Raw genomic sequence first — 18,919 nt, 5'->3', positions numbered from 1 at the left:
TAGATCTTCTTCTAAGAAGAATTGTATTAAATTAGGAAATAATGATAGTACCTATAGATTTTTCTCCATTTCCTGGTAACATACAGTTAGGAGGCTTTTATGATACTCAAAACAATTTAAGCAACTTAGGAAAATTAGCAAAATAGGAGTTTAAAAAAAAATAAATTGAATTACCCAGGGGAATGGTGGAGTCTCCCTTGCTGGAGGTTTAGTCACAGGCTAGTGATTGAGGAAATCTTACGTGAAGGCTATGAGATAAAGATGTGATCAAAAGACTTGAAATTAAGAGTTTTCTTGGGACTTCCCTGAAAGTCCAATGATTTAGACTTTCCCTCCCAATGCAGGGGATGGTGGCTTTGATCCCCGGTCCCAGAACTAAGATCCCATGCTCCTTGTGGCCAAGAAATCATAACATAAAAGAGAAGCAATATTGTAACAAATTCAATAAAGATTAAAAAAAAATGGTCCACATCAAAACAAAAACTTAAGAAAAATATATAAAACACTTTCTTTTGGTTTTTATGTTTGATTCTGTGTTGAAGGTCCAACTATTCTCTTGTGCCCAGAGAAGGAAAGGAGAAGGAAATGGCAACTCACTCTGGTATTCTTGCCTAGAGAATCCCATGGACAGAGTAGCCTAGTTGGCTACATACAGTCCACGGGCCGCAAAAGCTGGACACGACTGAGAGATTAACACTTACTTACTTAAAGAGGAAGGGGCTTTGGAATCTTCCTCTTGATTCAGAGGTCTTTTTCTCCACCATGATACATAACTCTGCTGTAATATGACATATCTGTTTCTAAAAATCACTGCACAGGGCTTATAGGAAAAATGAAACCAGGGACACAATACTGAAAAACTTTGTAAGTGACTCTTAAAAAAAATAGGCATCTAATAAAAATGGCAGCTAAGTTTTACAGTGTTAAATGGTTAAGATATACAGAAATAACACAATAAATATGGCACTTGACTTTGAAAAGGACATGCACTTTGCCTGTGGGAGTGATCATGGGAAGGGCTTGTGAGTTATTGTGAAGCAGTGGAAAGAAGGCTGTGTGAGATCAGAGGGCAAGTGTTACCATCAGATGTGGATGGGGTGGCTCATGACACACATGGTGGGCTGAGGTGAGGGATTGAATATTTCTAACTAGGTTCATTCAGGTGCAGTTTTCTGTGTTCACTTATGTTTCTCATGAATGAAATTGGGTCTAAGAGAGTAGCGTCATCCTCAGGCTGTCTGTCCATTGTGCTGGGATAAATTTGTCTTTTTAAAATAAGTGTTAAAAGGTGATCTAAGATGGCATTGTGGGAAGATGTTGAACTCACCTCCTCCCACGGACACTCCAAAACTAGGCTACCTATGGGACAATTCCCTCCGAAAAAGATTCCCAAACTAGCTCAACTTTTTCATCATATCAAGTGAGTAAAAGGCCCCATCGAGGTGGGTAGAAGCAGATACCTGACCCTGCCTTAAACCCCACACCCTGGCGTGGTGACCCACAACTGGGAGGGAACTCATAAATCCTGAACTTCTCCCTCAGAAATGGGAAATCTGTACCCCACATCAAGGCACCCCAACTCAGGACTTGCACCCGAGAGACAAGCCCCCAGAACACCAGGCTTTGAAAGCCAGTGCGGCTCATGATCATGAGACCCAAGGAGCTATAGTGAACTGGAAAACTGCTCTTAAAGGACTGGTTCACCCCAGGGCACAGCACAGAGGCGGCGGTTACAAAAGCACCCAGACCCTGTGTGAAGATTTGTTTGCTGATCTTTAAGTGTTTAAGTGCCTGCCAGAGGGGAAGGGGCCTATTTGGATTCTGACCATGAATGGAGGCACTGGCCAGTGGCATCCTTGTACTCTTCCTCTGCCTCACTAAAGCCTGCAGAAATCATCTCTTTTCTTTTCTTCTTGGAAGGTGGCATCTATGTGGTCTCTCCGTGCCAGATCCCCAGTGCCAATGTCTCAAGATGGGAGTTGTCACACACAGCTGGTGCCCTGGATTTTTATGTCTGGTATACAGTTTTCTGGCAGCAACCCAGAGGACCGTCCTTGGGCACCTGGCTCTAACGGCCAGGATACTTGCTTTCCTGGGTTCATGGGAATGTAACAATCAGAGAGACAGTACTTAGCAGGCTGCCATCCCCAGCACACAGATAGCAGATTGTAACACCCCTGGTCTTTCTGAGGAGGCCCATTTCCTTGTCCAGAAGCTCCTGGCCTGACACACTCCTAGCGACCCATGGAAAGGCTCTCGGGGTGAAGGCTGGTGGACACAGTCTTTATCCTCTCACTCTCCCTCACTCTAGCTTCCTGGTATCTCCCAGAAAAGAGCTTGTGCCCTTGTCTGGTACTCTCATTTCTGCCGCAGCCACAAAGGGACACCCCTATATCACCTGGCTGTAGAAGTCAGCAGGGCTTCCCCTTGTGGGTCTCACAGAATGACAACCACTGGAGAAAGCGTTTTTAAATAGCTACCACTTGAGGGCACAGCAAGAGGCAACAGACCCAGGAACTCAGTCTTTCTGTGAAAGACTTATCAGCATAGCGGCAGTGTGAGGGGCATTCTTCTAATTAAACACACATCAAAGGACTGACTTCAAATCTTTCAAAGACCTTAGAGGGCAGATGCTCTCTTCACACTCTGTACTGTGCTCCAGAATGCCAGCGTCTCTTGGAAGATAGCTCTAACCTATGTCTGGTGCCCCAGTTTTTGTGGGCACAGGGGATGCTCCTTGATTGCCTGGCTCTGGTAGCCAGAGGGGCTTGCATTGTGAAGTCCCACAGATCTGTTAACAGTCCGAGGCAGTTCTTAGGACACTACACAGACACTGGAGTGAGACACACGTTTATTTAGTCTTTCTGTGAAAGATGCCTGTTTACTTATCCTGGAGCCTCAGCCTGAGGGACAGCTTCAGATTTACCACTCATCTAAAGGCTGTGGCGGTAGTCTTGGGAACAGACACTAGTGACTTCCAAATGCATTCATCTAGAGCCCTGAATATTGCAGCTGTTGCCCAGAGGACACATCCAGATTGCCTGGTCTGGAGCCAGCAGGGTTTACAACTGCATTCCCAAAGGAACTTGAATTATTTGCATATGTCAAAAGCTACTGCCTGAGGGGTCTGGCTTCCAAGCACCCTGAAACTAGGTGCTGACTGTGATCTTTCCCTTTATAACACTGACAGTTCTTGGCACACCACCGCCAACCGGGAGCCATTAAAAAATAATAAAGCAGACTACCTGGCCAATTACAAAGTTTCATGAGAAAGCCAAGATCTAGGGCAAGGAGGCCACTCCTTCAAGGCGGGGAGACACAAGTGTTTCACTTAATACACAGAAACAATCGTAAAGAGTCAAGCAAAATACGGAAACAGAAAAATGTGTTCCAAATGAAAGAATAAGATAAGACCTCGGAGAAAACCTAAATGAAGTGGAGATGAGTAATTTACCCAATAAAGGGTTCAAAGTAGTGGTTATAAAGATGCTAACCAAACTTGGGATAAGACTAGATGAATAGAGTAAGAACATCGATAGAGATAGAAAAATATAAGAAATTATCAAACAGAAGTCAGAGAGCTGAGGATCAAAATAACAAGTGAAAAATATACTAGATCAGTTCCTCAGCCGAAGAAGGGATCAGTGATCGTGAAGACAGGGCAAAGGAGTTCATCTAAGCAGATCAGAAGAAAAAAAGAATTTGAAAAAAGGAAGATAGCGTAAGGGACTTATTAGACAACATCAAGCAGACTAACATGTCTACTTCAAGAAAAAAGAAATATCTCAAAAAAAAAAAAAAAAAAGAAATATCTCAAATAAACAACCTAACTTTATACCTTAAGGAACTAAAAAAAGATAAACAAACTAAGCTTAAAGTTCATAGCTGGAAAGATGTAACAAAGATCAGAGTGGAGATAAATGATATCTAAAAGTTTCTAGACTAAAAAGACAACGGAAAATGTCAGTGAAACTAAGAGCTGATTCTTTGAAAATGATGATTGAGAAACCTTTAGCTAGACTTACCAAGGGAAGAAGGGAGTTCATCTTTCATTGTCCTATCTTTTTGCCTTTTCATACTGTTCATGGGGTTCTCAAGGCAAGAATACTGAAGTGGTTTGCCATTCTCTTCTCTAGTAGACCACATTTTGTCAGAACTCTCCACCATGACCCGTTCATATTGGGTGGCCCTACAGGGTATATGGCTCATAGTTTCACTGAGGTGGACAAGGCTGTGGTCCATGTGATCAGATTGGTTAGTTTTCTGTGATTGTGGTTTTCAGTCTGTCTGCCCTCTGATGGAGAAGGATAAGAGGCTTATGGGAGCTTCCTGATGGGAGAGACTGATTGAGGGGGAAATGGGTCTTGTTCTGATGGGTGGGCCATACTCAGTAAAACTTTAATCCAATTTTCTGCTGATGGGTAGGGCTGTGTTCCCTCCCTATTATTTACCTGGAGCCACCTAAACAGCATATTAAAAAGGAGAGACATTCCTTTGCCAACAAAGGTCCATCTAGTCAAAGCTGTGGTTTTTCCAGTAGTCATGTATGGATGTGAGAGTTGGACTTTTAGGAAAGCTGAGCACCAGAGAATTGATGCTTTTGAACTGTGGTGTTGGAGAAGACTCTTGAGAGTCCCTTGGACAGCAAGGAGATCCAACCAGTCCATCCTAAAGGAGATCAGTCCTGGGTGTTCGTTGGAAGGACTGATGCTGAAGCTGAAACTCCAATACTTTGGGCCACCTGATTGGAAGAACTGACTCATCTATAAAGACTCTGATGCTAGGAAAGATTGAAGGCCAGAGGAGAAGGGTACAACAGAGGATGAGATGGCTGGATGGCATCACCGACTCAGTGGACATGAGTTTGAGTAAACTCTGGGAGTTGGTGATGGACAGGGAAGCCTGGCTTGCTGCAGTCCACGGGGTCGCAAAGAATCAGGGACAATTGAGTGGCTAAACCGAACTGAAACTGGTGGAGGTAATGAAGGTAATGGCGACCTCCTTCAAAAGGCCCACGCATGTACTGCTACACTCAGTTCCCCCATCCCTGCAGCAGGCCACCGTCAACCCATGCGTTCACCGGAGACTCCTGGACACTCACGGGCGAGCCTGGGTCAGTCTCTTGTGGGGTCACTGCTCCGTTCTCCTGGGTCCTGGCACTCAGAAGGTTCTGTGACCCCCAAGCATCTGTTTCCCCAGTCCTGTGTAAGTTCTGGCAGCTCTATGGTGGGGTTAATGGCAGTGTCCTCCAAGAGGGCTTATGGCACACTCTGGTCTACTACACCCAGAGCCCCTACCCCTGCGGCAGTCCACTGCTGACCCGTACCTCCACAGGGGACACTCAAACGCAGTTCTGTCTCAGTCTCTGTGGGGACCCTGGGTCCTGTTGCACACAAGGTTTGTTTGAGCCTTCTGAGCGTCTCTGGTGTGTATGCAGTTTGATTCTAAACGCGATTTGTCCCCTCTTACTGTCTTACTGGGGCTTCTCCTTTGCCCTTGGGCATGGAGTATCTCCTCAAAGTCTCTCCAGCGCCGCACAGCCGCCACTCCCTACCCAATAGAGCAGGCTTTTTACGCAGGAGAGAGAATATAGTCAAAGTTGCCGAGGCACAGAGTGTGAAGTATTTTTAGAGGACCTTGATTTTTTTCCAGAAATGGTCTGTTTCATTCATGGGCCTCAGAAGAATTTTTGTTTTTTCCATGAATGTTACCGTGGATCAAGTTTCATCAGGATAATTCAATGTACAGAGTCATAGTGTTTGATTTATTTAGAGATTCAAGTCTGCTTCCATTCTTTCCCTTAAAGAATGTAGGTCCCTCATAATCAGGCATTGTCTTTGATTTTCATTGTTGATTATATATGCTGTACATAAGTGCTTAATTCAGTAGTATCCATAGCCAAAATAGCATGACATGCTTTAAAAAAAGAAAAGGCAGCAACAACAGCAAAACAGAACCAAAAAAGTTGTTAGTTTTAGCTGAGTCTATAATGTCAGAATCTGAGCATGTGTGCTTTTTATCTGTTCCTGAAGTGGGATTTTGCTGAACCATTTATCCTGGGTCATCCGGTCCCTCTTTTTAACTCCTGATGTCCATTTGTGAGGAGCTCATTTTCTGGGATTACAAATAAACCACTTTATTTGTAAATTGAAAATTTATAAATTTATAAAAATCTAATTGGGCAAATACAAAATAGTTCTTTAACCTTATCCTCATCAGCTCCATGGTATAATTAAGTTGGAATGTCTGTATATAATACAGAAACGTTCCCTTTAAAGTATTACCAGAGATTGAAGAGATGAAATCATTCTCAACAGCCACCAATGAACTTACTCGTTATTACTCAAAATGGTTTGCATTTGCTAGTATGGCATTATTCATTCTTTGGTCTTCATCTCTGCCTAGGAAGCCACCTGGTTTGGTGGAAATCATTCAGACATTGGAGTCAAATCAGCCAGGATTGAATACTTGTTACCTTGTTTGTTTTTATGACAAACTACTTTAATGTCTTGGATCCTTGGTTTCCTAGATAACAAGAGATTAATACTAGAACCTACTTCAAGAGGTTTCAATGAAGATAAAATTAATTAATATATAAAGTCCAAGGTAGCATGTAGCAACCAAAAGTGACTACTAATTATTTTATAGTAATATTTAAGAAACACCTTCTTAAAAGTCATCCGCTGTGTGCCTTTTGCAGCATGAGAAGCTGATACATGAATTGGAAGAGGAGAGACACTTGCGTCTTCAGAGTGAGAAGCGCTTGCAGGAGGTGACACTGGAATCTGAGCGCAACAGAATTCAGATGCGCGGCCTGCAGCAGCAGTTCTCCAGGTACTGTTCTGTCCGGAGCATCTTGCTTCCTGAGCTGCATTGCTCCCCGTACCAGTTACACCTTTGCTTGAATTGCCACTGTGCAAGCTCGTGTTACATTTGAGAAGCTAATGACCAACAGTTTAGCTTCTAGCCAAGCCATCCAATTGCATTTGGACCAATCTTCTGGAACTTTCCATTTGTACCTCAGACTTAAATTTGTTGAACTGAGTTATCTTTTCTTCACTGATGGCTTTTCAGAGTATCTTTCCAAAGTAAGATGAGTGGGCTATGCGACCTGTAGGTATGATCTGGGAAAGGCCAGCCAGGAAGATGCAGTTTTCCTGGGCTTATAGTCCTATTTTCAGGTAGAGAGAGTGTGAATCTTCCAGTAAACTCTTACACCTTATTTAGAGTAATATTTAGAATCTGTTAAAATTAGAATCAGTGTTTTTCCTTTAAAAAACATAACTTGAATTTGAAACGATTTGGGAAAAGTAACTCTTTGATTTAATGTCAGCACAGTAAAAATCTTTCAGCTTTCAAATATGGTTAATGTGAGGCCAGGTAAAGTTTCAACCTATTATTTAAAATCTCTGCAGTTTCTCAGAAGAAACACAAACTTGTGCAATTACAGTCCTAGAATGAGATCTAGGCACCCTATGAGGGACTTTGCTTTTGTTTTTGTGTTTTACTTCACTTTGCAAAAACCAGGAAAATAATTTTTAACTCTTTTCTCCCTCATGAGGCTGTCTCAGATTCAAATTTTAAAAATTTCCCTAAGATTTTCCTCAGCAAGCTCTGTCTTGCCTTGGATTTACCATTGGGATTTGGATAAAATTGGTGATGATAATTTTGCTTCCTCATCATGAGGCTTTTATATTGGTAACGGTGTTTCAGGAAGAGAGCAGAATTGAGCCTTTAGATGATTTATCTCATGGTGGCTCGTACCATGAATGTGTGCGATTTTGGTTTAGCAGCATCTTGGAGGAATAGGGTAGAAAGGATGGATGACTCCTCTGTGTTCAGAGTCATAATTTAACACCCTGTTCAACTCTTGGAGCCCATGATAATACAGGTGCTGTAGAAATGCACCAATCAATACTTTAACAAATACATGTCCCACCCCTCACAGGCTATTACTTATACAACCTTGTGCTCAATTTTTCATTGTGTTTGATGGCAATTCTCACTTTATGTCTCCCACCTTGAAATAATAGCTCCTCCCCCACCCCCTGAAGCAACTTGAAACAAGTACTGCTTTGTAATACTTGCCATTTTAATGATATAAGAAAGGAGGGTGCAGATCATGCTACCCTTGTACCACCTAATTGAGATGTCTCTGTATTCAGGCTATTGATTTACAGGACGTGAGGCATCGGCACAGTAAATTATTTTCCTATGATGCCAGGCCATCTGCTGTAAATCAGATGACAATCCCATATAGATTTGAGTTGCACAGGAGTGGATGCTACATCCTAGGCTGAAAAAGAAGATAATTATTTGTAAAACAGATAGCGGTTTGTTTTACATACTGCTTTTGTGAAGATTTTTTTCCCTCAACATAATCAGTTTTCTTGATAAGCTTCTTTGACACTGAAAATTCAAGGCCAGTTACAGCCAGGCAAGTAATGTAAATCAGCAAAAGATGGGGGAGAAAGCATATATAACAGAGAAGATAATTATAGAATAATTTAAGTAGACCCACTAAACCAATGCTGATGGCCTTTCACATTTTAAACTTTGGTTTGTAAGATGTCTCTAGTTAGGCTTATTTAAATAGTCCTGTTACTGTACTCTATAAGTCTCTATAAAATCCTCACTACTACAAAACATGTCTATAGCACATCACCCTGAGACATAGTTGCTGTTGTTCAGTCACTAAGTTGTGTCTGATTCTTTGTGACCCCATGAACTGAATCATGCCAACCTGGGACATGGTCAGTATCTAAGTGCGCATGTAAATGCTGCTGCTGCTAAGTCACTTCAGTCGTGTCCGACTCTGTGCGACCACATAGATGGCAGCCCACCAGGCTCCCCCATCCCTGGGATTCTCCAGGCAAGAACACTGGAGTGGGTTGCCATTTCCTTCTCCAGTGCATGAAAGTGAAAAGTGAAAGTGAAGTCACTCAGTCGTGTCGGAGTCTTGGCGACCTCATGGATGCAGCCTACCAGGCTCCTCCGTCCATGGGATTTCCCAAGCAAGAGTACTGGAGTGGGGTTCCATTGCCTTCTCCGCTCATGTAAATAAGTTCTATAATTCAAATAATTGTATTGAATTTAAAACTTTTATAGTCAACAAGTCCTTTTAGTACATGATGATATCTGAGGTGTACTGTAGACATACTTTGAGTGTTGTTCATGGGGTGAGTTTATTTTTAAAAATAATGTAATAGTCTATTTTTTCAAAGGACCTGATGTGACTGACAATAAAAGGCAGTTTTACAATAAGACTATTAAAAACAGAAAATGAAGACTATGAAAGGGAAGCATGCTTTCTGAGAGTAGGCATTTAATCTAGCTCTAAGATTCATGGCAGACATGATTAAAAGGAAAACGCAAGAGGACATGTAATTATTACCTCAGAGACAAAGGCTACTTCTCTTTAGAAATATTATCTTTGGCAGTAAACTCATAGTAGAATGCATTTCATAGACCCCTCCAGAGATGGCATTGAAGGATATGATAGACAGTGGTCCAAGATAGTGCAAGTTATGATTAGTTCATAAAAGTATTGTTGCATCTGCTATGTCACTTATGTCTATGAAGTTAAGCAACTTCGCACTGCATGAATTAGGAATGTTTGGTCCATGTTTGTGTGAAAACAAGTAAAACAGGCAGAACTTCACTGCTCCATGTTCTCAAGCACTATATCTCAATTTCAGGGGGACATGTAGGTATACATGTGTTGTATCTTTCTAATACTCTTTTATGAATCTAGAGCACAGAGATATGAGATATTGAAGCCTGGGCTGAGTTGAATGAGGTATATTCATGGTACTGTTGATCATACTGTATCCATGGGAGAATCTAAACAGTAGCCAAGGAGATTCTGAGGCTCAGGTTCAGGAATGACATGAGGCATTGAAGGGAAAAAAAGAATAATGAAGTTAGAAGATGGGACAGTTAGGTACGTGTGTGAAGTAGAGTTCAGGTGTCAGAATGAGTGATTCAGAATGATTTGGAGGCTTGATTTTATACAATTTCAGTTAGGTGATGGGCTTGGTGGCTTAGAAGCACTGGGCAAACCTGGCTTGTGATTATCTGTGGTAATGAGTAACGGGATCACTTAGGTGATAAAAATCTATTAAAGTGTTGAATGAGTAGTTCTCTTTTATGTCACCACCAAACCTTCATCTGTAAGTCCTTCCTCCCTCTTGACTTCTGATTAGGGTATAATGATTAGCAGGAGTCCAGAATTTGGGCAATTAAAAAAAATGTGGCCAGAGGTTACATAATTATCTCTAAGCTCATAAATCAGAAATTGCCTTCACTGAGGGTGATTCAGGCAGCCATAACAAACTTGATACAGACCATTTACCTTCTTTAGTGTAAATTCAGAGAAGAAAAGGGATGCTGTCAAATTTAGCCTTCCTCATAGATGAGGGCATGAATCAAGCCAGATGCAATAAGAAGTACCTAAAGGCAGGTGGTGGTGTCATTAGGGCTACCCCTTCTCTTATTATTTAGTGATTAAAGCAAGGATGCTTTCCAGATGTCAGAGCAATTGTTTAACCCATTGTCTGTGTTGTATACATGTCTGGGCATATTTTATGTGGGGTTAGCTTTGTGATTCCCCCCTATAATTCTATAACTCCCTTTAAACTCTTTGAACTGTGGTTGTCAAGCCAGCCAAGGTCAGTGGTGCAAACTGAGGTTATGGCACTTCCTTCCTTCCTATGTAAAGATAATTAGTGTTTGAACCCCAGTTTCATTGCTCCTTCAATGGCTCAGTAGGTAAAGAATCCTCCTGCAATTCAGGAGACACAGGTTCAGTCCCTGGGTCAGAAGGATCCCCTGGAGGAGGAAATGGCAATCCATTCTAGTATTCTTGCCTGGGAAATCCCTGGCAGGCTACAGTCCATAGGGTCGCAAAGAGTTGGACATGACTGAGTGAGTGAGCACAACTCATTATTCCACCTTGAGTGAATGAAGTGGCATTGACCAGGTAGGGTGTATTGAACTGGAGTACTGAGCAATGGCCACAGGACTGGAAAAGGTCAGTTTTCATTCCAGTCCCAAAGAAGGGCAATGCCAATGAATGCTCAAACTACTGCACAATTGCACTCATCTCACACTAGCAAAGTAATGCTCAAAATTCTCCAAGCTAGGCTTCAAAAGTACATGAATTGTGAACTTCCATATGTTCAAGCTGGATTTAAAAAAGGCAGAGGAACCAGAGATCAAATTGCCAACATTCATTGGATCATTGAAAAAGCAAGAGAGTTCCAGAAAAACATCTACTTCTGCTTTATTCACTATGCCAAAGCCTTTGACTGTGTGGATCACAATAAACTGTGGAAAATTCTGAAAGAGATGGGAATACCAGACCACCTGACCTGCCTCCTGAGAAATCTGTATGGAGGTCAGGAAGCAACAGTTACAACTGGACGTGGAACAACAGACTGGTTCCAAGTTGGGAAAGGAGTACGTCAAGGCTGTATATTGTCACCCTGCTTATTTAACTTATATGCAGAGTACATCATGTACAGTGCTGGGCTGGATGAAGCACAAGCTGGAATCAAGATGGCCAGGAGAAATATCGATAACCTCAGATATGTAGATGACACCACCCTTATGGCAGAAAGTGAAGAAGAACTAAAGAGTCGTTTGATGAAAGTGAAAGAGGAGAGTGAAAAAGTTGAGTTAAAACTCAACATTCAGAAAACTAAGATCATGGAATCCAGTCCCATCACTTCATGGCAAATAGATGGGGAAACAATGGAAACAGTGACAGACTTTATTTTGGGGGGGCTCCAAAATCACTGTAGGTGGTTACTGCAGCCATGAAATTAAAAGACGCTTACTCCTTGGAAGAAAAGTTATGACCCACCTAGAGAGCATATTAAAAAGCAGAGACATTCCTTTGCCAACAAAGGTCTACCTAGTCAAAGCTATGGTTTTTCCAGTAGTCATGTATGGATGTGAGAGTTGGACTTTTAGGAAATGTGACTTCCAAAGAATTGATGCTTTTGAACTGTGGTGTTGGAGAAGACTCTTGAGAGTCCCTTGGACTGCAAGGAGATCCAGCCAGTCCATCCTAAAGGAAATCAGTCCTGAATATTCATTGGAAGGACTGATGCTGAAGCTGAAACTCCAATACTTTGGCCACCTGATTGGAAGAACTGACTCATTTGAAAAGACCTTAATGCTGGAAAGATTGAAGGCAGGAGGAGAAGGGGATAACAGAGGATGAGATGGTTGGATGGCATCACAGACTCAATGGACATGAGTTTGAGTAAACTCTGGGAGTTTGTGATGGACAGGGAGGCCTGGCTTGCTGCGGTCCATGGGGTTGCAAAGAGTTGGACAGGACTGAGCGACTGAACTAAACTGATCATTGATTTCTAAAAAACCGACCTGTGAAGAAATAAGCCACTCTACAGAGTACTAATTTCATCCAAAGCATGCATGATTTGCACAAGTATTTGTGTTGACCCCTTAGGAAACAATCGAATCAATGCATAGGTTATTACTAAAAACTGCTGTTCATATTAGACAATCAACTGCTTTTATTGTATGCACAATAAGATCGAATACAGTGAAAGTGAAAGTCACTCAGCCGTGTCTGACTCTGTGATCCCATGGACTGGACTGTAATCCATGGAATTCTCCAGGCCAGAAAACTAGAGTGGTTAGCCTTTCCCTTCTCCAGGGGATCTTGGCAACTCAGGGATCGAACCCAGATCTCCCACATTGCAGGTGGATTCTTTACCAGCTGAGCCATGAGGGAAGCCCAGAATACAGTATGTTTCCTCAAAATTATAGACTCCAGGTGGAGAAGCTGTGTGTACATCTAAGAAGCAAACAATGCATTTTTAGTTCAGCTGTAAATGAAGGGACATTTGTCTAAATTCTGGACAGCCAGACTTCATATTTACTAATGTATATTTTCATGCAAAGACATGAGTCAAATCGAATGAAATAAATAATGGAGTAGTGAAACTAGCAGTAATAACATATGTGATCATCATGTGGAAACTCTATGCTGCAAATATATTTATGAAACTTTAAGTTAGAATCAACCCGGTAGACTCACCATCAGGCAGACATCTTTTGTAAGCGATCTGCTGTTAGCAAATCACATCACACTCAAAGCATCAGGAATCAGTGTTTCTCTGCATCCTTGAAATATTCCAGGCATGGTGTGTGTGTGTGCGTGTGTGTGTGTGTTTATGCTCCACAGTGGAAATTTCAGTAACAGGAACAGTTAAACTTTGTCACTCATAATTGACTAAGATAGTTAAAAATCACCCAAATGGAATCCAAGCTTGCAGTCTATCTCCAGAATTTCTCAGCACCTGTTTTGACCTTCTCTCCTGCGCTGTTATCTGCTGCCTTGAAGCTGAAGCTATTTCTTTGCTTACTGTAAGGGGATTTGGCCTCTCACAGTTGATTGCTGTGCTTAAGTGCAGTCTGCTGCTTGCTGAACTTTAAGGAGATCTACATGGAGCTGGTTTTACCACTTAACTCCTTCACTGGCCGCTGTTCACATTATCACATCTCAGAGACTTTATGGAATCCTAGGGTTCATTTTCTGTTGCTCATTTGGAAGCTGTAGGCACCTGACATAGAAGTGTGTGTTGAAGAAAGTAATCAGTTCAGTTCAGTTGCTCAGTCGTCTCCAACTCTTTGCAACCCCATGAATCACAGCACGCCAGGCCTCCCTGTCCATCGCTGGAACCTACCCAAACCCATGTCCAATGAGTCGGTGATGCCATACAACCATCTCATCCTCTGTCATCCCCTTCTCCTCCTGCCCCCAATCTTTCCCAGCATCAGGGTCTTTTCAAATGAGTCAGCTCTTCGCATCATAGGAGTTTCAGCTTCAGCATCAGTCCTTCCAATGAACACCAAGGACTGATCTCCTTTAGGATGGACTGGTTGGATCTCCTTGCTGTCCAAGGGACTCTCTAGAGTCTTCTCCAACACCACAGTTCAAAAGCATCAATTCTTTGGCACTCAGCCTTCTTTATAGTTCAACTCTCACATCCATACATGACTACTGGAAAACCCATAGCCTTGACTAGATGGGCCTTTGTTGACAAAGTAATGTCTCTGCTTTTTAATATGCTGCCTAGGTTGATCATTACTTTCCTTCCAGAGAGTAAGCGTCTTTTAATTTCATGACTGCAGTCACCACCTGCAGTGATATCGGAGCCCCAAAAAATTAAGTCAGCCACTGTTTCCACTGTTTCCCCATCTATTTCTCATGAAGTGATGGGACAAGATGCCATGATCTTAGTTTTCTGAATGTTGAGCTTTAAGCAAGCTTTTTCAGTCTCCTCTTTCACTTTCATCAAGAGGCTCTTTAGTTCTTCATCACTTTCTGCCATATGGGTGGTAAAAGTAATGCGCCCTTCATTGTTCTGCCCACATATTCCTTTCTACCTCTGTACCTGTCTGGTGCATTAGAAACACATTGTCTCTACATCTTTAGAAGGAGTGAAACATAAGAAGATGAGAAGAGCTGTCGGCTAACCTTTGGGCTGTCAGCAGCTCAGGGCTCTTCTGCTCCTGTTCTCCATTTGCTCAGTTCCCAGAGTGTTCTTCAACTTTAACCTGTCACTGAGGCTGGCTCTCCTGAGTGCATTGTTTCTCCTGATGAATGTAGACGGCACTTTCCTATTGATTTGGAGTTGCTGGTTCCATATGATCAGCAATATTTCTGGCTGAGACTTCTCATAAAAATGGAGGCTTCTCATTTGCTCCTCTGGGTAAATCTACCAGAAGTTTAAAATGACATGGGACTCCCCTGGTGGTCCAGTGGCTAAGACTCCATGCTCCCAGTGCAAGGTCAGGGAGCTAGATCCCACATTCCACAGGCCACAACCAAAAAAGTAAAAATAGCAAAACAACATTGGTCAGATAGCTTCTCTTCAAATGGGAACAGACGGAATAAATGGGTTTGCATGGCATCTTTTAAAATGCTTGGCTAACATAATAAGAATCATACTTTGATGTCAGAAATCTGTATCTTAGTGATATAGTGAATAAGCCCTCACCTGAGCAAAGCAGAGGGGTCTAAGATGAATTATATAGACAATGGAAAGAAAGGAGGCCTTTTAGAGCTCCCTGGGCAGCTTCTAACTTAATGTGAAACATTCCTTGATTCCCTTGTAGTTCTGCCTCTGCATAATACATGATGATCTTGTCACAATTAAAAAACAATTTCAACAGAGGTATATGTTGTTGAGTAGGCAGCATGAAAGTTATATTGCCCATTATTCATGTCTGGTAGAAAAGACTGTATTAACATAGAATACAGTTCCAATTTCATTTCAAGGAGCCCTATTCTATGGAATATGAGGTTTTCTAATACCTCATTCTAGCCTCACTCCTAACTAGCTTAATAACTGTGGTTAAATAGTCTGACCTTTCTGGATCTCATTTCACTCATTTGTAAAATGAGGAAGTTGAATTGCATTATAGTTTTATATTGCTTTTTAGGCTTTTGAAAAGGCCATGTTTTAGAACTGAAATGCATTTCTTGAGTGAAGTTATAATTACACTATTATAACCAGGGTTCCTTGAAGTCCTAACCAGCAGGTTTCATGTTGAGAAGTTGAAGTGGATCGTCTTATTCTCCACGTTGTGATGACAATGATGCTTTTTGGAACGGTTTCACCGTGTCCATTTTGGTTACTTGCCTCTAGAGAAGTCGAGATGAGAAAACTGCCAAGCCTAGATGAAATATTTCTGTTGAGGCTAGTCATATTGAATCCTGAGAAACCTGGCTGGTAAAAGGAAGCAAAGATCCTCTGCTATGAACATAACCATTATTGCTCTCAGCTCTGATATTGTCTGCTTTAGGATTTATTTGAACTAGTTTGGGGGAAAGCTGGAACAGAGAAAACTTTATGACAACCAGAATTGTTTTCACTTCTAAACAGTTTCTCTGAAGGCATAGTCCTCAGTAAAAATACCAGTGATTTAGTCTCTCCTCCAAACATTTTTTTTTCAATTACCAATTATGACTCAATGTACTATACCCACCCAACACACTTTTTCTTTTAAGAAAATAAATTCAAGATATGGGAGAATATATTTTAGTTAAGATTGAAAACTAAATTAATTCCTGCTCTGAATAACAAGTGCTTTTTGGTTGAAGTTTACAGAAAATCCATTTTTTAAATGTATAGTTTGATCAGTTTTGACAAGCATATGTCATATGATTACTACTACAGTCAAGATACAGAATATGTCTATGCCCCTGAAAAGTTCCTTCATTTCCCTTTATTGTCTGTTCCCTCTCCACACCCTAAGACCCTGTCAATGACTGATCTGATGTCTGTCTTTGTCGTTTTGCCTTTTCCAGAAATTCTTCTTAAGTTATAAAGTGTTTAACTTTTCTGCATATCTGGCTTCTTTTGCTTAGCAAGTCTTTTGAGATGCATGTGTCAGTGCTTCCTTCCCTTCGTTGCTCAGTCCTAGCCCCCTGTATAGAAATACTGGTACCGCCGTTTGTTTATCCACTCATCTGGTGAAGGGGTTCTTCCATATTTGGTGATTATAAAAGTTGCCCGAAACATACAACTTTCATACCCAAGTCTTAGTGAGCTTTCATTTCTCTTAGACAAATTACTAAAAATGGGATACCTGAGTCGTATAGTGAACCTATGCTTAACTTTACCAGAAACTGCCAAGCTGCTTTCCAAAGTCACTGTGACGTTTTGCGTTTCCATTGGCAGTGTGTAGGGGTTCTCATTGTTCCATGGTGATAAATGCTTCTTGAAACACAAAACACAAATACATAAGATCACCCAAAACAAATGTTTGGCTTAATGAATTGTATTAAGGAGAATATCCTTGTAACCAACATCAAGTCAAGAAAGAGAATTCTGCCAGACCCCCCAGAATCCCTTCCCGGTGCCTCTTCCAATAAGTAACTATTATCATCTTCCTCCAATAAGTAACTATTATCTTGGTCTTAGAGCAGTAAATGCCTAGTGTTTTTAATAGTTTTTTAAAAAGTTTTATTAAAGTATATCTTATTTACAATGATGTGTTAATTTCTTCTGTATAGCAAAGTGATTCAGTTATACATATATATATATATATATATACACATTCTTTTAATAGTCTTTTCCATTATAGGTTTTTGTAAGATATTGAATATAGTTCCCTGTGCTATATTTATCCTTGTTTATCTGTTTTATCTATAGTAGCAGGTAGCTGTTAGTCTCAAACTCCTAATTTATTCCTGGCCCCCACATTTGGTAGTCATAAAATTGTTTTCTATGTCTGTGATTCTGTGTTAGTTTTGTAAATAAGTGCATTTGTATCATTCTTTAGATTCTGTATGTAAGTGATATCTTTCTCTTTATTTGACTTACTTTGCTTAGTATGATAATCTCTAGGTCCATCCATATTGCTGCAAATGGCATTATTTTGTTCTTTTTATAGCTGAGTTATTAAATATATAATATATGTAGTGGAATATATACATATGCATATATGTATACATATATATGTATGCATACACATACACACACATATATATACACACACACATATACATACCCATACCACATCTTCTTTATCCATTCATCTCTAGATGGTTTAATAGTTTTTTTTGTTTTTTTTTTCATTTAATGTACATCCACATACTTTATCTTGTCTGTTTGTTATGAATATATCTTTTATGTTTCTTTTAACCAGGGTTACCCTCCATCACTTGCTTTTTCTTCAGATTTATCTATTGAAAAACCTAGAGCATATGACCAATCTAGTTTCTCAGATAGAGTCTATATTTATTAGTTACTGTTCTTAGGACAATTCAATGTGCCCCCCTGGTCCTCCATATTTTCTGCAAAAGAGTATAGCTATTTCTATACATTGCTCTTAATAATGATCCAAATAAAGAGTTAAAGGTTGTTTATGCCTATTCAAGGGGGCAGAGAATATTTCTCATATCCCCATATACCTTTTATACTATTACCTATGATCTTTACCATGATACTCTTTCAAAAACAATTTTGTTTGAATTTGGTAAAAAATGAGTGAATGAATACAAGAATGAATGAATACCTTCACTGAAGCAGAAAGGTGCAGTCAGCATTATATAGCTACTATGAAAGACTTAGGTTAAACATATGGAAGAATTTTAAAGATAGTGTGTTTATGATAGAAATTTGCTGTCAAGAGAGATTTTAGAATGGCCATTTCTGGGAATCTTTAAAATTTTGAACATAATCATCATTCTTCGAGTTATAAACCAGGATGGCCTGGGAGGATGAGGAGCCCATTTTCCATTCCTGGGTTTCTATGATAGAGTACTCACCTATAAAAGATGAGTTTTCTGTTTCAAAATATACTTTTCAGAATTCCTGTCTGCAGGGCATGAAATGGAATTTGGTGCATTGAATGTTTGCTTCCCATAGGGTAGAGTTAACTTTCAGAGAGTGTTTTACGACCCTCAGATGATGTTTGTACCGGTCTGTCTAGGATAGAGAGTGGGACGGATGCAATAGCAGCAGTCTGAGTAGCAAGGACTGTTTGCTACTTTTAGGTCCATAGGCAGCGCATTTAATGAACGGTATCCCCGCAGAGTGTATCTGCATGCTGATTGTAAACATTTGGAACTGTTCTTTGGGATCCTTTGTTTAATTTGTGAAAAATAATTCAGTGAAGATGGTCTTTGTTTATAAATGTCTACATCTGTTGCTAACAAACAGCCTCAAGCTTTTAAGAAGGTTCCCAGAGAATAAAGTAGTGAATTAGTTATGCTGAAGCTATGGAATTCTGACAGAAGAAACATGTTGTAGTTTTCATTAACTTGTGTTTCAAGATTCTTTTTCACATTTATCCTGACCGAAGGTTTTTTACCTGTTGTTTGGAGGAGCAGCAAGTGACAGGATGCATTTTCTCAAGACACCAATATGAG

At 40.7% G+C, this 18,919-nt stretch overlaps 1 protein-coding gene across 10 annotated transcripts in view; it reads left to right on the top strand.

The window, feature by feature from the left end:
* NCKAP5 (NCK associated protein 5) overlaps nt 1–18,919 on the top strand; it is a 1,111,865-nt gene that overhangs the window by 603,242 nt on the left and 489,704 nt on the right. For all 10 annotated transcript variants that reach the window (XR_006273101.1, XM_043487514.1, XM_043487515.1 and 7 more), the window contains one exon: nt 6,701–6,834. Coding sequence is in view for 9 of the 10 variants with exons in the window: in XM_043487514.1 (XP_043343449.1) it covers nt 6,701–6,834 (134 nt within the window). In the remaining variant the exon portion in view is untranslated. The remainder of the gene's footprint in view (nt 1–6,700; nt 6,835–18,919) is intronic.

Source organism: Cervus canadensis, chromosome 15 (genome assembly GCF_019320065.1).
Source record: "Cervus canadensis isolate Bull #8, Minnesota chromosome 15, ASM1932006v1, whole genome shotgun sequence".
NCBI classification, from domain to species: Eukaryota; Metazoa; Chordata; class Mammalia; order Artiodactyla; family Cervidae; genus Cervus; species Cervus canadensis.
Note: the sequence above shows the minus strand (reverse complement) of the source record. Positions and strands in the feature narration are given on the sequence as shown.